The sequence below is a fragment of the Carassius auratus genome, chromosome 26 (genome assembly GCF_003368295.1).
Source record: "Carassius auratus strain Wakin chromosome 26, ASM336829v1, whole genome shotgun sequence".
In the NCBI taxonomy this organism is placed as follows: Eukaryota; Metazoa; Chordata; class Actinopteri; order Cypriniformes; family Cyprinidae; genus Carassius; species Carassius auratus.
This window is the reverse complement of record NC_039268.1, coordinates 15716170-15733167: the sequence shown is the minus strand read 5'-3', so window position 1 is coordinate 15733167 and position 16998 is coordinate 15716170. Positions and strand designations below refer to the sequence as shown.

Here is a 16998-nt window from a genome sequence, read left to right as displayed (position 1 = left end):
GGATGGTACAGTGCTGGAGTTCCTGCAGGCTCTCCGCAGGGTTGACCCACTCCACCCTGAAGGTCTACGTGGCGGCCATGGTGGCCTACCACGCCCCTATTGGTGGCCAGTCAGTGAGCAGAAACCCTCTGGTTACATGTTTCCTCCATGGTGCGCTGAGGCTGAGGCCTCTGGCCAGAAGAAGCTTATGCTAAGCGGTGATCAGGATGCTGCCCTAAGCCTCGAGTCCTCTGATCTCCCGTCCTGGTGGTCAAGACTCACTTCCTTCTAAAGTTATGCATTGGACGGGTTGTCCCCGATTTCTGTCAGGCTCCTATCCTTCTCTTGCTTTAGCTGTGCTCTTCCACACGAGGCAGAGATTGGAAATTCTGGCGGCGTGGGTATTCTCGTTCCCCAAACGTTCTTGACGCAGCTCGAGTTCCTGAAGAGGAATGTCTAAGGTTACGTATGTAACCCTGGTTCCTCGAAGGAACGAGACGCTGCGTCGCAGTGCCACACTTCCGGCATCTCTGGCTGGTGCTTGCTTCATCCTTTGAGGCTGATATCCGGCTTTGCCGCTCATGCTTTTATGCTTTTTGGTCTCTGACGTCACCCGTCTATGACGTCTCGCCCTTCCTTTGGACTGATTATACATGTTATTCAGAGACGTCACGCTGGATGCGTTCCCCAAACGTTCTCGACGCAGCATCTCGTTCCTTCGAGGAACCGGGGTTACATACGTAACCTTAGACGATTTGTGTGGATTACTAGATTTATGTATTATTATGATGTTTTTATCAGCTGTTTGGACTCATTCAGATGGCACACATTCACTGCAGTGGATTCATTGCTGAGGAAGTGATGGAAAGCTTAAATAACCCAAATCTATTCTAATGAAAGAAATAAGCTGACCTTTACCTTGGAGTGAGAGTGTCCGTTATCAATTAAAATTAGACGAAAGTGCCTATACCAAGTTTCTAAATTATTAATTAATTAATTATAAACAATATGTGGGTAGTGCTTCCATTGCAAAGCTGCATCTCTTGAGGTCGTTTATTGATCCTGTTTCCCTTTCTTCTTTCTGTTTCATCTCTTTCTACTGCTCTATCAAAATAAAGGCAAAAAAGCCCATACATGGAAACAATTATAATAATTATATATATTTTCTATTTCTAAGGATTTGCAGAATTTCGTTTACTTTGATCTGATTAGCCTGAAAACAGTGTCGCCCGCTGATGATCAAGACATGGTAGATTATCCAAATAAAGTGTTTGTTCAAATAGCTGACAGATGTCGATCCATTTCTCTGTTGGAGACATTTTATATGACTAAGTATAATTGTTGTTATTGTAAATATACATTTTTCCATGGCCACGGACACAGACACTAGCGCACTTGTATATTTATTTCAACAGATGACCACTAAAATTAAATCCATAGAAGCTTGTGCAACAAAGAACAGAAAACCATAAACCTGCCACAAGGAGGTTTGATATTCAGAATATCATAAAGAAGTAGCCTACATACATTTTTGTTTTCTTCATAGAAAATTTTCCAGCATTCTAACTTACTGAGGTGTGACCTGAAATGCAGCATATAGTGAAAATATAGACATTTGGCACTGGTAAAATGTGTTTTAGTGAAATATTTTCAATTTATATGTAAGCAAACAATTACTACTTTTGAACCATACACTTTCCACTCTAACAGTAGGGCCTAGTATTGCTATGCTAAGTGCTAATCAAAAAACCTTGAGCTCTTCTATCGAAGAAAGTGCACATGCAGTTTTTAACAACGCACGACCTCGTGTGGCAGTGGTGCGAATCATCACAATAGTTCTTTGACTCCAGATCTGTAGGTGTCGCTGTGTAAATCCCCGATATTTATGTTGATGTTCCTGAGTCCGCTTTGCACTCTGGGAGGTTTGTCCTCTTTAGATGTCATTGTAAATTCGGATTTATTTGTGAAATAAGAAGAAATCAGTATGACTGGGTACACAGCGGATGAAAAACTCCGCTTTGAGCAGTTAACAAAGCTTCGGCGGCAGTGGCTCAAAGACCAGGAGCTTAGTCCTCGAGAACCCGTCGTTGAACCCAAAACACTCGGCCGCATCGAGCGATTCTGGACTGGATTTCTGCAGCCCAAGACACTCTGGAGACTATACGTAAGTTTATGCCAAATAGGAACTATATATATATATATATATATATATATATATATATATATATATATATATATATATATATATATATATATATGATTGAGAGCTTTGTAAGAGCACAATAGTAATATAACATCCAATTTTGTCTTATCTTCTTGCGGATGAACCAGACATTTAAAGCCTACAATGCCAGTGTTTTTGCTGTCACGCGGATTCTGATCCCAGCCTGGATCGTGCATTACTACGTGAAGTACCACGTCAGTGTAAGTTCATGGTGCTGTTATACTGTTTCACCTACAGTTACAGTGCTTTCATCGAGCAGAACTGTAATCTGTGCCCTGTCCTAAAACGATACGGAAGTCCGAGTCACTATAGAGGTTAAAAATATGAGGGTAAAAGCTTTAATAAGATTTCATTGTTTTTTTTTTTTTTTTGAATATCCACTACATTACATGCATATCAAACTGAAATCCCATTTACATACATATTAAAAGTATATATTTTTTATAATAATAATAACTCACTCTCCAGAGCAGTACAGAATGATTGGTTTGACTTGAAGATGCTCATTGTTTTGTGAAATAAAAAGTTATGCAATATTATTATTTTATATATATATATATATATATATATATGTATATGTATATGTATGTATGTATATATATATATATAGCCTCTATGACTTTTGATGTCTTATTTGAAAAAATTTCAGATTTTTTTTGTTGTTGTTACATTTAATAAATTTAATCTAAATGTTTTCATAAAGACTTGTATTGTGTGTGCAAAGGTTGCAGATTTAACACTAAATATCTTTGTGCTTTGGCTGATCATTGTAAAGTTTAAATAGATATTTCTTGTTTCCACAGAAAATGCCATATGGGATTGTTGCTCTTAAACCCAGACTGTTTCCTGTAAGTATAATTGGTCCAAATAGTATTATTGCACTAATAATCAAAAGTTATAAAATCATCATTCATGATTCATATTTTCTCTTGCACATCTTTGTGTGTGTGTGTTTTTTCCAGGGAGACACCATTTTGGAAACAGGAGAAGTTGTCCCGGATCTTCCTGAAGCAGACAGTCATGGTCATCATTGAAGACGCCAGTGTATATTCAGTATAGACATACTTGTCAGCACTGGTTGTAAAAACATATTTGTGTGAATACCATGTCAATAAAATTTACTATACAGATTCTGTATGCCTGTTCTGTGACTTTGAATGACAGTTTCACACCCTTTTGGGTACATTCTGAGATCCATATAATTGAGTTTATTTAATTCCTTTTTTATTCCACACATCTCACATGAAAGAAGAGTCTTAATTAAAAAGTCTTAATTAAGAGTGTTTTAATTAAAAACACAACAAAGTGCCAATTGTGACATTATTGACAACACCGATTCTTTGATAGTTGTTATTGCATAACACAGTTTAATGCTTTAAATGTCCAATAAGACAAAGACAATAATAAGGGGGGAATCCAAAAAGCAGTAAACTACTGAAGTCTTTGTTTGGATACTAAATGAAAATATTTTCTTAAATGTTCCTCAAGCTTTGTCGTTGCTATTCAGTCAACACATCTCATATTTGACTGTGAATTTTTAAGTATTTTGAAATAATGAAATGAAAAGCATAAACGACGACTAGAAGAAGAGGCTTCTCTGATACATCATTAACGATTTAAAATTGCAAAACTAATTTTGACGTTTCTCGCATATAGTTCAAGGACTTTTATTTTGATATTAAAAACAGGAAATTCTGAAAGTTTGACAGGATTTCACTTCCGCAATTTTCATGTTTTGTTACGTCATGATGACCAACATTGCTTGTAGACGGACTGAGCGTTATTGTACCTTTTTTGGTCGTTATTAAGCGCTTTTAAAAATATTTGCAGCTGTTAAGTTGTAGTAATAATGCGTAAGATATAATGCATGACATGTTTCATGTTTACCGTTTATTGATCTTTAAAACGGCGCTGGTTTGTTAGGCAGTAAGTTACATTATCTAGAGGGTCAACGTGTTTTTGTGGATTCTGTTAAACAGTAATGTTACTACAAGTATTAAACGGTTGAAGTCATAATGCTCTTTTGTTTGTTTCGAATATTTAAGCGAGGTGCTCCCAGCGGAATTCAGAGAATCTAGTTACTTCGAAAGTTTCAACAAATACATATAAGAGTAAGTTTAAAACATCATTTTTAAAGTTTTTCAGATTTTTCTTCGTTTTTATTTTCTGTCAGATTTTTATAGAAGTGTTTTTACAGCTTAAATAAACACAAAAGCTAATGTGACAGTATAGGTTTGTTTATATTTCTTAAAAATGGTAAATGCCAATATTATGTTATTTCTTGTGAGACATTAGTTTATTATTAATGGGAAAAACTAATAATACGAGTAAATACGATCACATAAATAGGCTACCATTTATGTGACCTTATTGAATCATATCGTAATGATTTGGCGGACAAAAGTTATTCATATATTAATAAACACTGAAGCTGTTTTGTTAAAATAATACTTTCCCCCCTAAGAAATAATAAAAAGATTATGCTATTTATGGTTTATGGAATATGGTTTGCTTTTAATGAAACCTTTTCCTTATTTTCATATCAGGACATGTGTATCACCTTGACGTTTTTAGACTTCATCCCCCTTAAAACATTAAAAATGAGTTTCAATTAATTCTTATTATTTTAATTTATTTGTATTCTTTTAGTTTTTTATGATATTTAAACTTAAATACTTTGTCAAATGTATACATGAAGCAAATGCAAGCAGCCTAATAATTCAAATATTTCTTCAATCAGATAATGGCATCACCACAGATGAAGGAGCGCCTGTCAGGTGTTGTGTTAAACACTGTATCAAAAGGAGCATCTCCAGAATCAAAGTGCCCAATATGCCTGGATCATTTCAAAAACATATCATATCTGGATGTGTGCTTACATAAGTTTTGCTTCTGTTGCATCTGTGAGTGGTTGAAGAACAAAGCAGAATGCCCTTTGTGCAAACAGCCATTTAATTCAATTTATCACACTATTAAGTCTGAAGATAACTACAAGAGGTTGGACCTGCGACCAACTGAAAATGGCTCATTTGGCAACATGGCAGGGCAAAGATTCAGGTATCGCACCACGCTTACAGGCAACCACAGACCAGCACAGAGGAGAACGTCTCCTCCTCCTGACCATGGGGTCATATTTGAGAGCCTGAGGGGATCTCTTCAACAGCGGCACAACCGAGATCTCCACAGCATGTTAAGGAGCTTGGCAGTAAGACAAAGAAGAGACAGAGATGGAAGAACTGTGCAAAGTCTTCACGAACAAGAAATGGTTAAATTCAGAAGAGCCTTGTACAGAAGAGGTGTGCGAGTCCAGAGCATTCAGGATGGCGGTCGTAGCAGGCAGACTTCTGCAGAGTTCTTCAGAAGAAATCCAGCTTGTCTCCACAGGCTTGTGCCTTGGTTGAGACGAGAGCTGACTGTTCTGTATGGCACTCATGGTTCCCTTGTCAACATAGTGCAGCACATCATCATGACTTTGATCACTCAACATAACTTGGACGACCAGGCTGTTGTACACGAACTTCGACCCTTCTTGCTATCCCACACAGAGCACTTCCTACATGAGTTTCTTAGTTTTGCTCAGTCCCCATTCAACATGGAGGCATATGACCAGCGTGCAGTTTATGACTTGCCTCGGCCTTCTGGAGAAGGTAGTAGTTCGGAAGCCTCTGTGATCGCCATCTCTGAGGATGAAAGTGATTCTTTAGTATCTGGATCCCAGGATTATGCCACTCCTAGTCTGACCTTAAGCCAAACAGCATGGGATGATGAGACCCCAGGGCCATCCTACTCCTCAGAGCCATCTCAAGTATTACCTTTCCCTGTGAGGGACTCGGATTCTGATAGTAGTGTAGGGGAAGCAGTAGTGTCTGTTGATGCTGTGCCACATCAAGACCATCCAGCAAATACTGGCACTATTGCATTGGAAGAGGAGCATTCTGCTGGCAGTGATGATGACTGTTTTATTATCGGCTATGTGAAGCCAGCATCAGAAAGGACTCCAGAACTGGTCCAGCTTTCATCTGATTCAGAGCATTCTGAGCTGAATACAGAGCAACAAAGCCCTCAGAACCCCCTGCACATTCGATTTAATTCAGAGTCTGATTTGTCTCCCAGTGACACCTCTAGTCACGCAAGAAAAGAAGATAAATATGGCAAAGGGCATTATGAAAAGGGGTCTGGATCTAGAGAAGGATCCTCGCACAGCAACAGGACACACTCCTCCTCTCGAAGCAAGAAACAGCCTTTGTCTAAAGAGAGCAAGCATAAGTGGAAACGAGAAAAAGAGACAAGTCACCACACCTCATCTTATTGCCATTCATATAGCCATTACAGTCAAAGAGATAGCACAAGGAGATGTTATACACGCTCATCCTACACCAGCTACAGAAGTGTACATGATCGCTCTTGTTCTAAATCGCATAGTAGAAGGCAGAGCAGGGACTGCCAGGACAGAAGAAGTTGCTCAAGGAGCAGATCTGGAATCAAGTCTAGCTCCTCCAACCGTCAGCACAGGAGTCGCTCAAGGAGCAGATCTAGAATAAAGTCTAGCTCCACCAACCGTCAGCACAGGAGTCGCTCAAGGAGCAGATCTAGAATAAAGTCTAGCTCCACCAACCGTCAGCACAGGAGTCGCTCAAGGAGCAGATCTAGAATAAAGTCTAGCTCCACCAACCGTCAGCACAGGAGTCGCTCAAGGAGCAGATCTAGAATAAAGTCTAGCTCCACCAACCGTCAGCACAGGAGTCGCTCAAGGAGCAGATCTAGAATAAAGTCTAGCTCCACCAACCGTCAGCACAGGAGTCGCTCAAGGAGCAGATCTAGAATAAAGTCTAGCTCCACCAACCGTCAGCACAGGAGTAGCTCTTCACATCAGACATCACGACATGATGAGCATGGCAGGAAAAAGAAATACAAAACAAAGCATCACGAGGAACCCTCTAGCAAATCATGTACTGATTCTGTTAAAGATAATGCAAAAAAGAAATACAAGGGGCATCACAAAAAGTTCAAGAGGAAAAGCAGAAGTCCAAGCAGAGATGACAAATCTGAGGGTCACAGTCGAAAACATCGCAAGAAGAAGAAGAAACACAAGCGGAAGAGCAGGAGACATAATGGTGAGGAGAGGGTGGGAAAAAACAGCCCTGTTCTCATTACAATTACTAGTGACAGTGACAGTGCTGACCCCAGTGAACCCTCAACCAGTAATATCTGTGCAGCTGGTTCCATAGTCCCAATAGCAAACAGTGCTACAGAAACTCAGCCGTTTATGTCCAGATTCCTAGACATGGAGCAAGTGTCAACTGCTAGAACTGGATGTAGTTCTGTGGGTGATGCAGGGAATCAGACCCAGTCAGATTAATGGCAATGTCTTTGTGAGATGGTATGTTCAGTGTAATTGAACTTTTCAATTTGTGGCAAATAATGATTGACAAAGGACTATTGTTGTAATGCCAACATGTATTTTCAGTGTTTTAAAAATACAAAAAGGATGGGTTTGAAATGTAAATTTGATTTGGGGTTTCTTTTTCTTTTCTTTTTTCTTTTTTTTTCTTTTTTTTAAAGAAACATTAGCATTTGTGATTTATTTAAAAATGTATTTCATTTCAAACTCTCCTATACAAGCAAAATTAACAGTCATCAATTTTCAAAGTTTAGTGTTCCTTTTTTATTTGGCTATGTCAAATAAATTGAAACGGATCATAAAAGTGTCCTTTTTATTGAATGCATTCTTTCATAATGTGTTCTTTTGAGTACACATTGTATTCCTATGTGTTTTCTTCAAATAGTCTGAAAGCAGTTTCATGCAGGCATTCATTATTCATTTTTGTGTAACTTTAACAGTTTATGACACATGAACTAAGTGTATATCCTCAGATTTCTAAAACAATTTTAGAAAATACACTGAAACTTTATCTTTAAATTTATTTTTTTAATATTCTTTTTATGATGATTTCTATAGTGCACACCATACTGTCCAAACTATTTTTATAGGTAAACGAATGTAAACTGCAATAAGAAAAAGTACACATGATCCATGTTGAAAAAAAAACATTATGTTTTATGAGCCAGCACATGATATATAACTGCAAAATATGTACAAATATTAGATTTTTTTTTTTTTTTGTGCGAGGAGTATTCCCAACCTATTATGTAATATGTTATACATTTATATAAATCCTGGTGTACTTTTTTCTTAGTTTATGTTAATTATATTGTTTTATTGAGAAGTTTTGTTTCATTAAGGTACACTTACTTACAGCACAGTAGGTGGCGCTAATGCGCATCTTTCTTTTCAGCTTCCTAGTTCTTTCTCAAGAAAGACCGCTGATGCTGTGTTTGACACGTGAGAGAAAATGGCATCTAACAGTCACGTAAAGGTAAATATAATTGTACTGAATCATTATCATTATTGATAATTAAATGTATGGGGCGTACACATGGAGAAAATGTAAGTAAGAAAATAGTTTAGGAGATGGAACATTGCAATGATTTTACCTCAACACGCCACTAAACCAAACGTTGAAGATTGAATTTCAAACATCGATGTATTGTATTTGACAGTATACAGCACTTTTCTTTACATCCAATATTGGCTACTCGTTTCGCATATTATAGACAGAGCATGAAATCTGCTGTCAGCACATGCTTTACTGCTTCTTCCTGGGGCCGAGCCCACTAACGTCTCTGTGGGCGTGGAATAATTCTAATGTAGTTGTATTAATAAATGTAACTTTGTTTGGTCGGTACAGTTTATATCATTAGACTTCAGACTGTTTTGTATAACCGATGCCCCCCCCCCCCCCCCCCCCTTTGTTTCGGTTGTCACAGTATTAATATAAAATATAGTCTAAAACAAACTACTGCTATCCTACATTTAGGTTTACTGGCATTGTTCAAGAAATTAAACCATCATGAAGTGACTTTTAACAGCACCCTGATTGAAACTTAGCCACCAAACGTCTCAATTAAGCGTTAAAAAGAATAGTTCATTCCAAAAAAGAAAATTCTGCCATTATTTTATTATCCTCCATTTGTTCCAAACCTGTCTTAGTTTCTTCTATGGAACAAAAAAGATGATGTTTCTTAGGCCGATGATGAACGAGTCAACTTTTTGAACAATTTTGCTGGGAAACTTTTTTGGAGCAATGTTTATTGGATACTTTAGATCGGTCCTGGGCCCTGTGTCTCAACGGGTTGCCTGTTAACAGCAACATGAACCAAAGATGCCTCATATATCATCAGCCTAAATGTTAATTAGAATGTTAGATAGTTTAGTCAACTAAAAATACTTCCATCGATCTCATGATATTGGATGATATTAGATACATGATATTTTTTCCTTTTTTTTTTTTTTTTACTATATATATATATATATATATATATATATATATATATATATATATATATATATATATATATATATATATAATTTATTTTTATTTATTTTTTATTTATTTTTTTTTACTTTGGCATCTCTCTCTCTCTCTCTCTCTCTCTCTCTCTATATATATATATATAAACACAACCCTAATTCCAGAGAAGTTGAGACATTTTGTAAAATGCAATAAAATCAAGAATCTGTGATTTGTTCATTCTCTTTAACAAATATTTAATTTAATTGAAGGAAGTACAAAGAAAATATTTCCAAAGTTTTCACTGACCAACGTAAATGTATTTTGTAAATATGAACAAATTTTGATTTTGATGGCTGAAACACACTCTAAAAAAGTTGGGACAGAGGCATGTTTAACTGCCTAGAACTGATGTATAGCTTTCTCCTACAATAACAGGTATTAAGGTTGCATTTCTTGATGCAGCAGTAGACTGTGGTAATTGACGACAGTTTTCTGAAGTACTCCTGAGCCCATGTGGCTATATTAAACACCACATTATGATGGTTTCTTATGCAATGCCATCTGGGCTCAAAGGTCAAGCACATTCAATTGAGGTTTCCTGCCTTGCCCTACATGTACTGTGATGTCTCTGGATTCCCTGAATCTTTTCACAATATTATGTATGGTCCCTGTATAAGGGTCTAGGAGTTGGAAGGGACACATAACATAAATGGCTGATGTATTCCAAATAAATGTTTTATTTTATCACAAATTACTCCCAAAAGTAACCAAAACTAAGAGATGGGAGCCTAGCAACAAAGGAAGAAATAACTAAACTAACTGAAACAATCTGTGACTCCCCACTCCAAACTTAAATTACAAACTAAGAAAAAGTATGTGGTGGTGTGGTTGTGAAGAAAGGCTGGCAGAGAAAGAGTGATAAGGTCCGCCTTCATCTACTTTATAGCCTCATCTCCCCAACTCAACTAATCAGAAACTAGAGAAGACAAAAAAAAAAAGAAAAAAAAAAAAAAAGAGCACTAATATTAATTTGAGGACTCTGGGCCAGGGCATATGCTAGTTGCTTTGGAAATATTTTCTTTGTCAATTAAATAAAAGTTAAAGAGAATTAACAATTCACAGGTTTTTGATTTTATTGCATTTTACAAAACCTCCCAACTTCTCTGCATCCTCATATTGTGCAGAACTAGAATTTTACACAAATAATGGGTGTGAAGAATGAGAAGCAGAATGAAATAAACCTTTTTTCAGCTGCATTCTTGATTCTTCTATTCTGGTGGTGTCTAGGAAATTATTCAGGTTAAGTGACTTGGCTGCCCTCAACATAACTGCATAAGAATCTACTCACTTCTAGAATAGTTGATTCTATTTGTTCAGTAATAGCATTTAGCGGTCAGATATCTATAGCAACACTGTAAATCAGAATGTTTATCTGGGTTACTGAAAGAGGCACTGCATGACTCATGTCTCATGCAGTACAGTACATACAGTATCACAGACTTGCTATCTCTTGGTGCATACAAATGCAAATGGCACTATCTTGCATCTATAGTATGAATATCAATTAAATATAATTTTTAATGAACCTATTTGTTTTGTCATTATAAAATATTTGCAAGTGTTATAAATGTTTTAATTAAATCAACCAACTGCAGACACCCATCCCATATTCAGATATGTTCTCATAGATAGGAATAGTTGGTGGATCTGGTCTTGATGATCCAGATATCCTGGAGGGAAGGACAGAACGGTATGTAGTCACACCATTTGGAAAGGTGAGTGTCTCTTCATTGTGTTTAGTGTACTTTTCATGCATGCGTAATTATGGGAGAGTACATTTGGAAATTAATATATGCATTTGCTTTAGTTAAACTCAGAAGTTGAAATAATTGCTAATCATGGTTTGCTTCTAATTCACGTGTTCCCAATAATATATGACAGTTGTATTGATAGGCAGAACCACTAGTGTATTTATTCATACTCATTTCTTTCTCTCTTTTGACAGCCATCTGATGCTCTAATTTTGGGCAAAATAAAGAATGTTGAATGTGTGCTTCTTGCAAGGTACTTACACTGCAGGGTATATACGATACAATATATGCTGGTTTTCTATTCATCAAGGACAGAAGTCTAATCTAGAACTTTTCCCCCTCTACAAGGCATGGGAGACAACACACCATAATGCCCACCAATGTCAATTACCAGGCCAATATTTGGGCCTTGAAGGAAGAGGGCTGTACTCACCTGTTAGTCACCACAGCATGTGGTTCCCTCAGAGAGGACATCCAGCCTGGAGACATTGTTTTGATTGACCAGTTTATTGATAGGTTAGTGTTAATTTCTCTGTAATCATTTTCGTCAAATTTTCAATTTCACACTAATTTTTTTTTTTAAAACACTACCCTGTAAATTTAGGGTCCTGGAAGCCTTTTTTTCAAATAGTAATACTTAACATTAATGTTCAAGGAAGTAGCTTATTTTATTTTCATTTTATTTACTTTTTAGCAGTTATTAATTAATTTCATGCAGAGTAAAACAATATCACCAACTGCCCAAACTGCTGCTCTCCTGTTTTTGTATCTGAAATGTTGTATCTTTGAACTGTATTACCCATGATGGCCAAAACGTGATGAAAAAAAAAAAAAAAAAGGCATTGCGGTCATTAGCCAGGTTTGTGTTTTGAACTCGACATGGAATGACTGCAACCATGCATTTTCAATGTGCACTGTATCATCTCACCTCAGCCAAGATTGGTCTTTAGAGGCTGCTCAAAAAGTTTTTTTTTTTTTTTTTTGGTAAACTCATTGACAGCACTTATTCATTATTGAAGTGAACATTTGAGGAAAGAATTATGCATCCAGTGTTGGATACTTACGTCTCATGTGAAACTGGCTTTTTTGTTCCTCACAGCAGATTATTTTTTCAGTTTGGTTCATATTCATATTTCATTTTCATCTTAATTTCCATGCAAAAATGTTACACACCACCCTGAATTCAAGGACAACAAAACGTGTCCAGACCTTTTATGATGGGCAGCCCACCAACCTCCCAGGTGTGTGCCACATCCCTATGGCTGAACCTTTCTGCAACCGGACTAGAGAGGTCAGTGACATTTCCCAGCTCTCTGTTTGTCTCTCACTCTGTCCGTCTCATTGTTTGTCTTACTATATTTTCATTCTTATAATTTTTTTCTTATTCTAATTTTTTTTTCTTATCTCCTCTTGTAGGTGCTCATGGAGGTTGCCCAGGGACTCGGTGTGAAGTGTCACACACGAGGGACAATGGTGACCATAGAGGGTCCTCGTTTCTCCTCTCGGGCAGAGAGCCTCATGTTCAGACAATGGGGTGCTGATGTCATCAACATGACCACAGTACCGGAGGTGGTTCTTGCCAAGGAGGCTGGGCTGTGTTATGCTAGTATTGCAATGGCAACTGATTATGACTGCTGGAAAGAGCACGAAGAGGCGGTGAGCAGATAGAAACCTCTGTCTGTGTGTTTGTACAGTTTGTATATGTACTTATCCATATTTTATGGACTATTCTGTTTTGCCAGAAAAGAGATGAATATGACAACCTCTTTTTCAGGTCATACAAGGACATTCCCATTTGTAAAAAAAAATAAAAAAAAAAAATGTGAAAACCTGGGAAATAGGCAATATTTTTTCAATGTTTTAGCACCATTAGCCTTTAAGATAACTTCCAACATCATTAGAATATATTCTAAAACTTTTGAATAGCCTTTAGTTGAATGTCATCTCAAAACATCTGCTGGCTTTGCGAAGCTTTTGTGGAAACTAGGTCTTCAAGGTGAAGATAGAGGTTTGCTGTCACTTCATCCTTCTTAGTGTTTGACGACCTCTTTCATTCACCTGTGTTATTTTGCTCACTTGTTCGCTAATGAGATCTTGTCATGCTTTGTGTATGCATTCATAATCATAAAGACCGTTGAGCTTAAAACACCAAACAATTGAGCTGTTAAGGTTACAGACTGTCCTGCTAAACAGACTTCCGTGATTTTGACTTTTTGGAAGTCTGAGAAGTTACCCATTTCAGCCATGGCTTGTACTGAACACAACTGAATAATTTAATTGAATTTTTCTCAATTCAAGTTTATTTGTATAGTGCGTTGTATGATACAAATCATTGCAAAGCAACTTTACAGTAAATGAAGTTTCTACAATATTTAGTAGTAGCTTTTCACTATCAAAGTAGCTTTTTGACTACAGTATCAGTTTTTTTGCATATGACAGGATTTTTCAGAAAAATGTATACAAGACATAGTCAACCAGATGATGAACACTATTAACAGCAATTATTATATGATGCTGTCACACATGAAGCAATATTTGTTAGTTCTGTATGTTGTTTCAGGGTTAGCATCAACTGACGTCCTCTGAGGGGTTGGCATCATCTCTTCTCCGGTGTTCTGAGAAAATCTTTTAGCGATTTTTTCAGTACTACTACACTGGACATACAAACCTAGACAATGAAAAGATAATACTAAAAGATAATCATGTTTGTTTTTCACAGTAGTGTTCACAAATTATATTAAGCCTACAATAATTTTGTCAAGCCCCTGTGTTTTTCATTTTTTGTATGTATTGTATTTTAAGTTTATTTATTTATTTATTTTTTAATAATCAGGGTCAGGGTGTGGGTTTAGGTTAATTTTATAGTATTTATAATTAGATAACCTTATATTATTACCTTACAGATAACCTTAAATTGAATTTATTTTTTATTTTGTGTGTGTTTGTGTATGTCTGTCTGTCGTTTAAGTCAATTGAGTTCATGCCAATAGGCAGTCTTTCTAAGCTATGTGCATGCACAGCTGCAAGCTTTTGATGTTACTCCCACACAGACCAAAAAAATTCTGTGCAGGAGAGAGACTAAAAAATGTGTGAGTGAAAAAAGCATAAGATTTCCTCCATCAGAGCTAATTGAATGGACAGTAGCTGCGTCCCAAATGACGCACTATACACTATGTACCTATGTACTCAACCTTTAGTGTATGAATTATATAAGGTTATTTTGTCATTTATAACCGGAGTTGAATAGCCCCTCCCCTTTCACTAACCAGTTGAGGTCATGAAGTTTCCAACATTTCACACTTCGTTTTTTTGGTTAAGTGCCTTTTTCTTTTTGGAATTTTCATTGTGGACGCACTACCCGCACTGTTTATACTACAAAACATAATTGAATAGTGCATAAGTACATGATTTGGGATGCACCTAGTGTTTCGACTGGAGTCCATTTTGTTGATTAACATGGAACTGAAACTGTACCAAAGTACACAGATTCAGAAGGATGCAAGCTAGAACAGTGGAGAGAAAGGCATTCACAAGTCAAGTGTTACCACGCCTACAGAGACCATGCATCAATATTTCTTTCTATCTTGTTTTATCTCGGAATCATGATTAAAGTTTTTTTGATAAATAGAAAATTTGTATTTTAGGAAAGAGAAAAAAGTAACAATTCATGTCTAATATTAATACTCTCTATAATATCAAAAATAAAGTGTTTTATAGTGTGTAATTTATTTTATTTTTACTGTATAAAATAGAACTTTAAAAATGAATGGCCTATTTAATGAACTGAATGTTTTTTTTAAAGCTACTCTAAGTAACTTCTGGCCTTCTAGTAGTTCAAGAATAATACTGTATGCGTCTTGCGAAATACCATTGCTTTGGTTGTTATTTTGCTCTGCTTCTCTGCACTGATGAATAGATAGAAGACATTTTATCAGAGCATATACAGTATAAATATATATATATATATATATAATTTTTTTCATGTAGTAATTCAAAAGCAAATACAAATTTTGGCAGCCGAATTAATTAATATTTACAACCTTGGGCTTATATAAGCCCAGCTATTCCTTTGGTCTTTATATTTGTGGCAAATACTCATAGAGATATTTTTTTCCCCCCATAAATAGAAGCATTTGTCTCTTGGTTACAAATGCCACATAAAAGCCCTTCGTTATTTAGTGAAGTGTGTTTTTTCTTCTTCATTCATTTCATTTTCATTCTAACTAGACATATGCGTTTTGACAGTGAAACTGTACATACTATTTTGATGCCGTTTCAAAGAAAGGACATGAGAAAAAACAGAAATGTGTTAAAAGTTATTTATATTCTTCGTTATGAAGGATTTTTTTTAATAGGATGTTCATTTTTAAGTCAATAAACTCTCTGCAGATTATTGTTTCCGATAGCCGGACGACCGGTTAGGCTGGTAGTTTGCTGCAATGTTTACTTCCCCTCACAGTTCAGAGTCCTCCTTCCGAGTTCCTGCTGCTGACCTCTAGTTTTCACTCCCCACTTCACCACATCCTTCTGTCCCAGTCCTGTATTCTCATTCTCTCTCTGACTCATGCATTGACAATCACACATATTTTGTTGCCAACCAATTAGTCAGTTCCTCTAAGGGAAAACATTGGTGATAAAAAAAAATAAAAAAATAACTAGTCTGTAGTTCAGTTTTCTTTCTTGATCATGCAGATTTTTCTTGTTGCTGTCTTGATTCAGTAGATCCTGACATTGTCCTCTATAAATTTGAGTGCACAATGTAACTGTAGACAGCTAAATGGCTGACAAAGTCTGGCATTAATTAGAGACAATAGTCCATCTGTTGCTTGAACATAAATGTCTTCCATTTTCAGTTTTAACTTGTGACAGGTTATTCATGACTCACGGCAACCCTATCTTTGTTATCTAAGTGGCTACAGGCAAATGTGAGGCTCGGAGACTTAACAGCCTTATATTTGTTTTGAGGGTGTTGTATATTTTTGTGGGTAAAGTTTTATTTTAAGAATAAATTTGAAAATTTTAAGTTCGAACTGCATTTACTGCCCAGTCACACATTAATATTTGATATCTTGCTTGCTGGTCCATTCATTTAAATTTACCTTTTTTTTTCCTCATGTTTTTTTTTTATATATATATATAATCCTGCATATACCAAACTTAGCAACTTTTTTTTTTTTTTTTTTTTTTTATTCTAGGTGTGTGTGGACAATGTTCTGAAAACCATGAAAGAGAATGCAAATAAAGCTAGCAGCATCCTGCTCACAGCAATCCCACAGATCTGTCAGATGGACTGGGAGAGCACAATAAATGCACTAAAAGTGAGTATAACGCACTTTAAGTTATGTAAATGATAGATTGTTTATAAATATTTAATCATGTAATGTTCTTTGTTCTAAATGTGATATATGTACTGTACTGATATCTAACTTTGTTGTTGCCCAGCTGATGTCGCAGTCATCAGTAATGTTGCCCAAACATTAAAGCATCCGGCCATTGAGGAGCCATCCAAGATGTGCTGTCCACAGCTGCAATCATGTATCTGTAAACAAGCATGACATCCTACCATTATTGACCAAAATAAAATAAAAAAAAAATGTTAGTCATCCACCCAAGTTGGTTTTTATTTTAA

General features: G+C 36.3%; 3 protein-coding genes across 4 annotated transcripts; all 3 read left to right on the top strand.

Annotated features, from left to right (window-relative positions):
• Positions 1-1850: 1850 nt before the first annotated feature.
• On the top strand, positions 1851-3337 carry ndufb6 (NADH:ubiquinone oxidoreductase subunit B). The gene is made up of 4 exons (XM_026204439.1): positions 1851-2143; positions 2311-2403; positions 3007-3051; positions 3166-3337. The coding sequence occupies exons 1-4, from the start codon at positions 1964-1966 to the stop codon at positions 3235-3237; spliced, it is 390 nt and encodes a 129-aa protein (XP_026060224.1). The 5' UTR covers positions 1851-1963; the 3' UTR covers positions 3238-3337.
• A 584-nt stretch (positions 3338-3921) lies between these two features.
• On the top strand, positions 3922-7908 carry toporsa (topoisomerase I binding, arginine/serine-rich a). Of its 2 annotated transcripts, XM_026204436.1 has the most exons (3): positions 3922-4129; positions 4249-4314; positions 4944-7908. In XM_026204436.1, the coding sequence occupies exon 3, from the start codon at positions 4947-4949 to the stop codon at positions 7560-7562; it is 2616 nt and encodes an 871-aa protein (XP_026060221.1). In that variant the 5' UTR covers positions 3922-4129; positions 4249-4314; positions 4944-4946; the 3' UTR covers positions 7563-7908. The 2 variants fall into 2 exon arrangements, with proteins under 2 accessions (XP_026060221.1, XP_026060220.1); XM_026204435.1 differs by having other exon boundaries at positions 3922-4314.
• A 571-nt stretch (positions 7909-8479) lies between these two features.
• On the top strand, positions 8480-16981 carry mtap (methylthioadenosine phosphorylase). Its single transcript, XM_026204437.1, has 8 exons — positions 8480-8580; positions 11247-11333; positions 11564-11622; positions 11718-11885; positions 12558-12660; positions 12786-13025; positions 16565-16687; positions 16812-16981. The coding sequence occupies exons 1-8, from the start codon at positions 8557-8559 to the stop codon at positions 16848-16850; spliced, it is 843 nt and encodes a 280-aa protein (XP_026060222.1). The 5' UTR covers positions 8480-8556; the 3' UTR covers positions 16851-16981.
• The last annotated feature ends 17 nt before the right edge of the window (positions 16982-16998 follow it).

What these genes read in the sequence shown, in the direction of transcription:
- ndufb6 (XM_026204439.1), top strand. Translation starts at nt 1,964, where the DNA reads ATGACTGGGTACACAGCGGATGAAAAACTCCGCTTTGAGCAGTTAACA. An exon ending in AGACACTCTGGAGACTATAC is followed by an intron (nt 2,144 to 2,310) that starts GTAAGTTTATGC and finishes CGGATGAACCAG; the next exon opens with ACATTTAAAGCCTACAATGC. An exon ending in TTAAACCCAGACTGTTTCCT is followed by an intron (nt 3,052 to 3,165) that starts GTAAGTATAATT and finishes TGTTTTTTCCAG; the next exon opens with GGAGACACCATTTTGGAAAC.
- toporsa (XM_026204436.1), top strand. Translation starts at nt 4,947, where the DNA reads ATGGCATCACCACAGATGAAGGAGCGCCTGTCAGGTGTTGTGTTAAAC.
- mtap (XM_026204437.1), top strand. Translation starts at nt 8,557, where the DNA reads ATGGCATCTAACAGTCACGTAAAG. An exon ending in TCTGCAACCGGACTAGAGAG is followed by an intron (nt 12,661 to 12,785) that starts GTCAGTGACATT and finishes CTCCTCTTGTAG; the next exon opens with GTGCTCATGGAGGTTGCCCA. An exon ending in GCACAATAAATGCACTAAAA is followed by an intron (nt 16,688 to 16,811) that starts GTGAGTATAACG and finishes GTTGTTGCCCAG; the next exon opens with CTGATGTCGCAGTCATCAGT.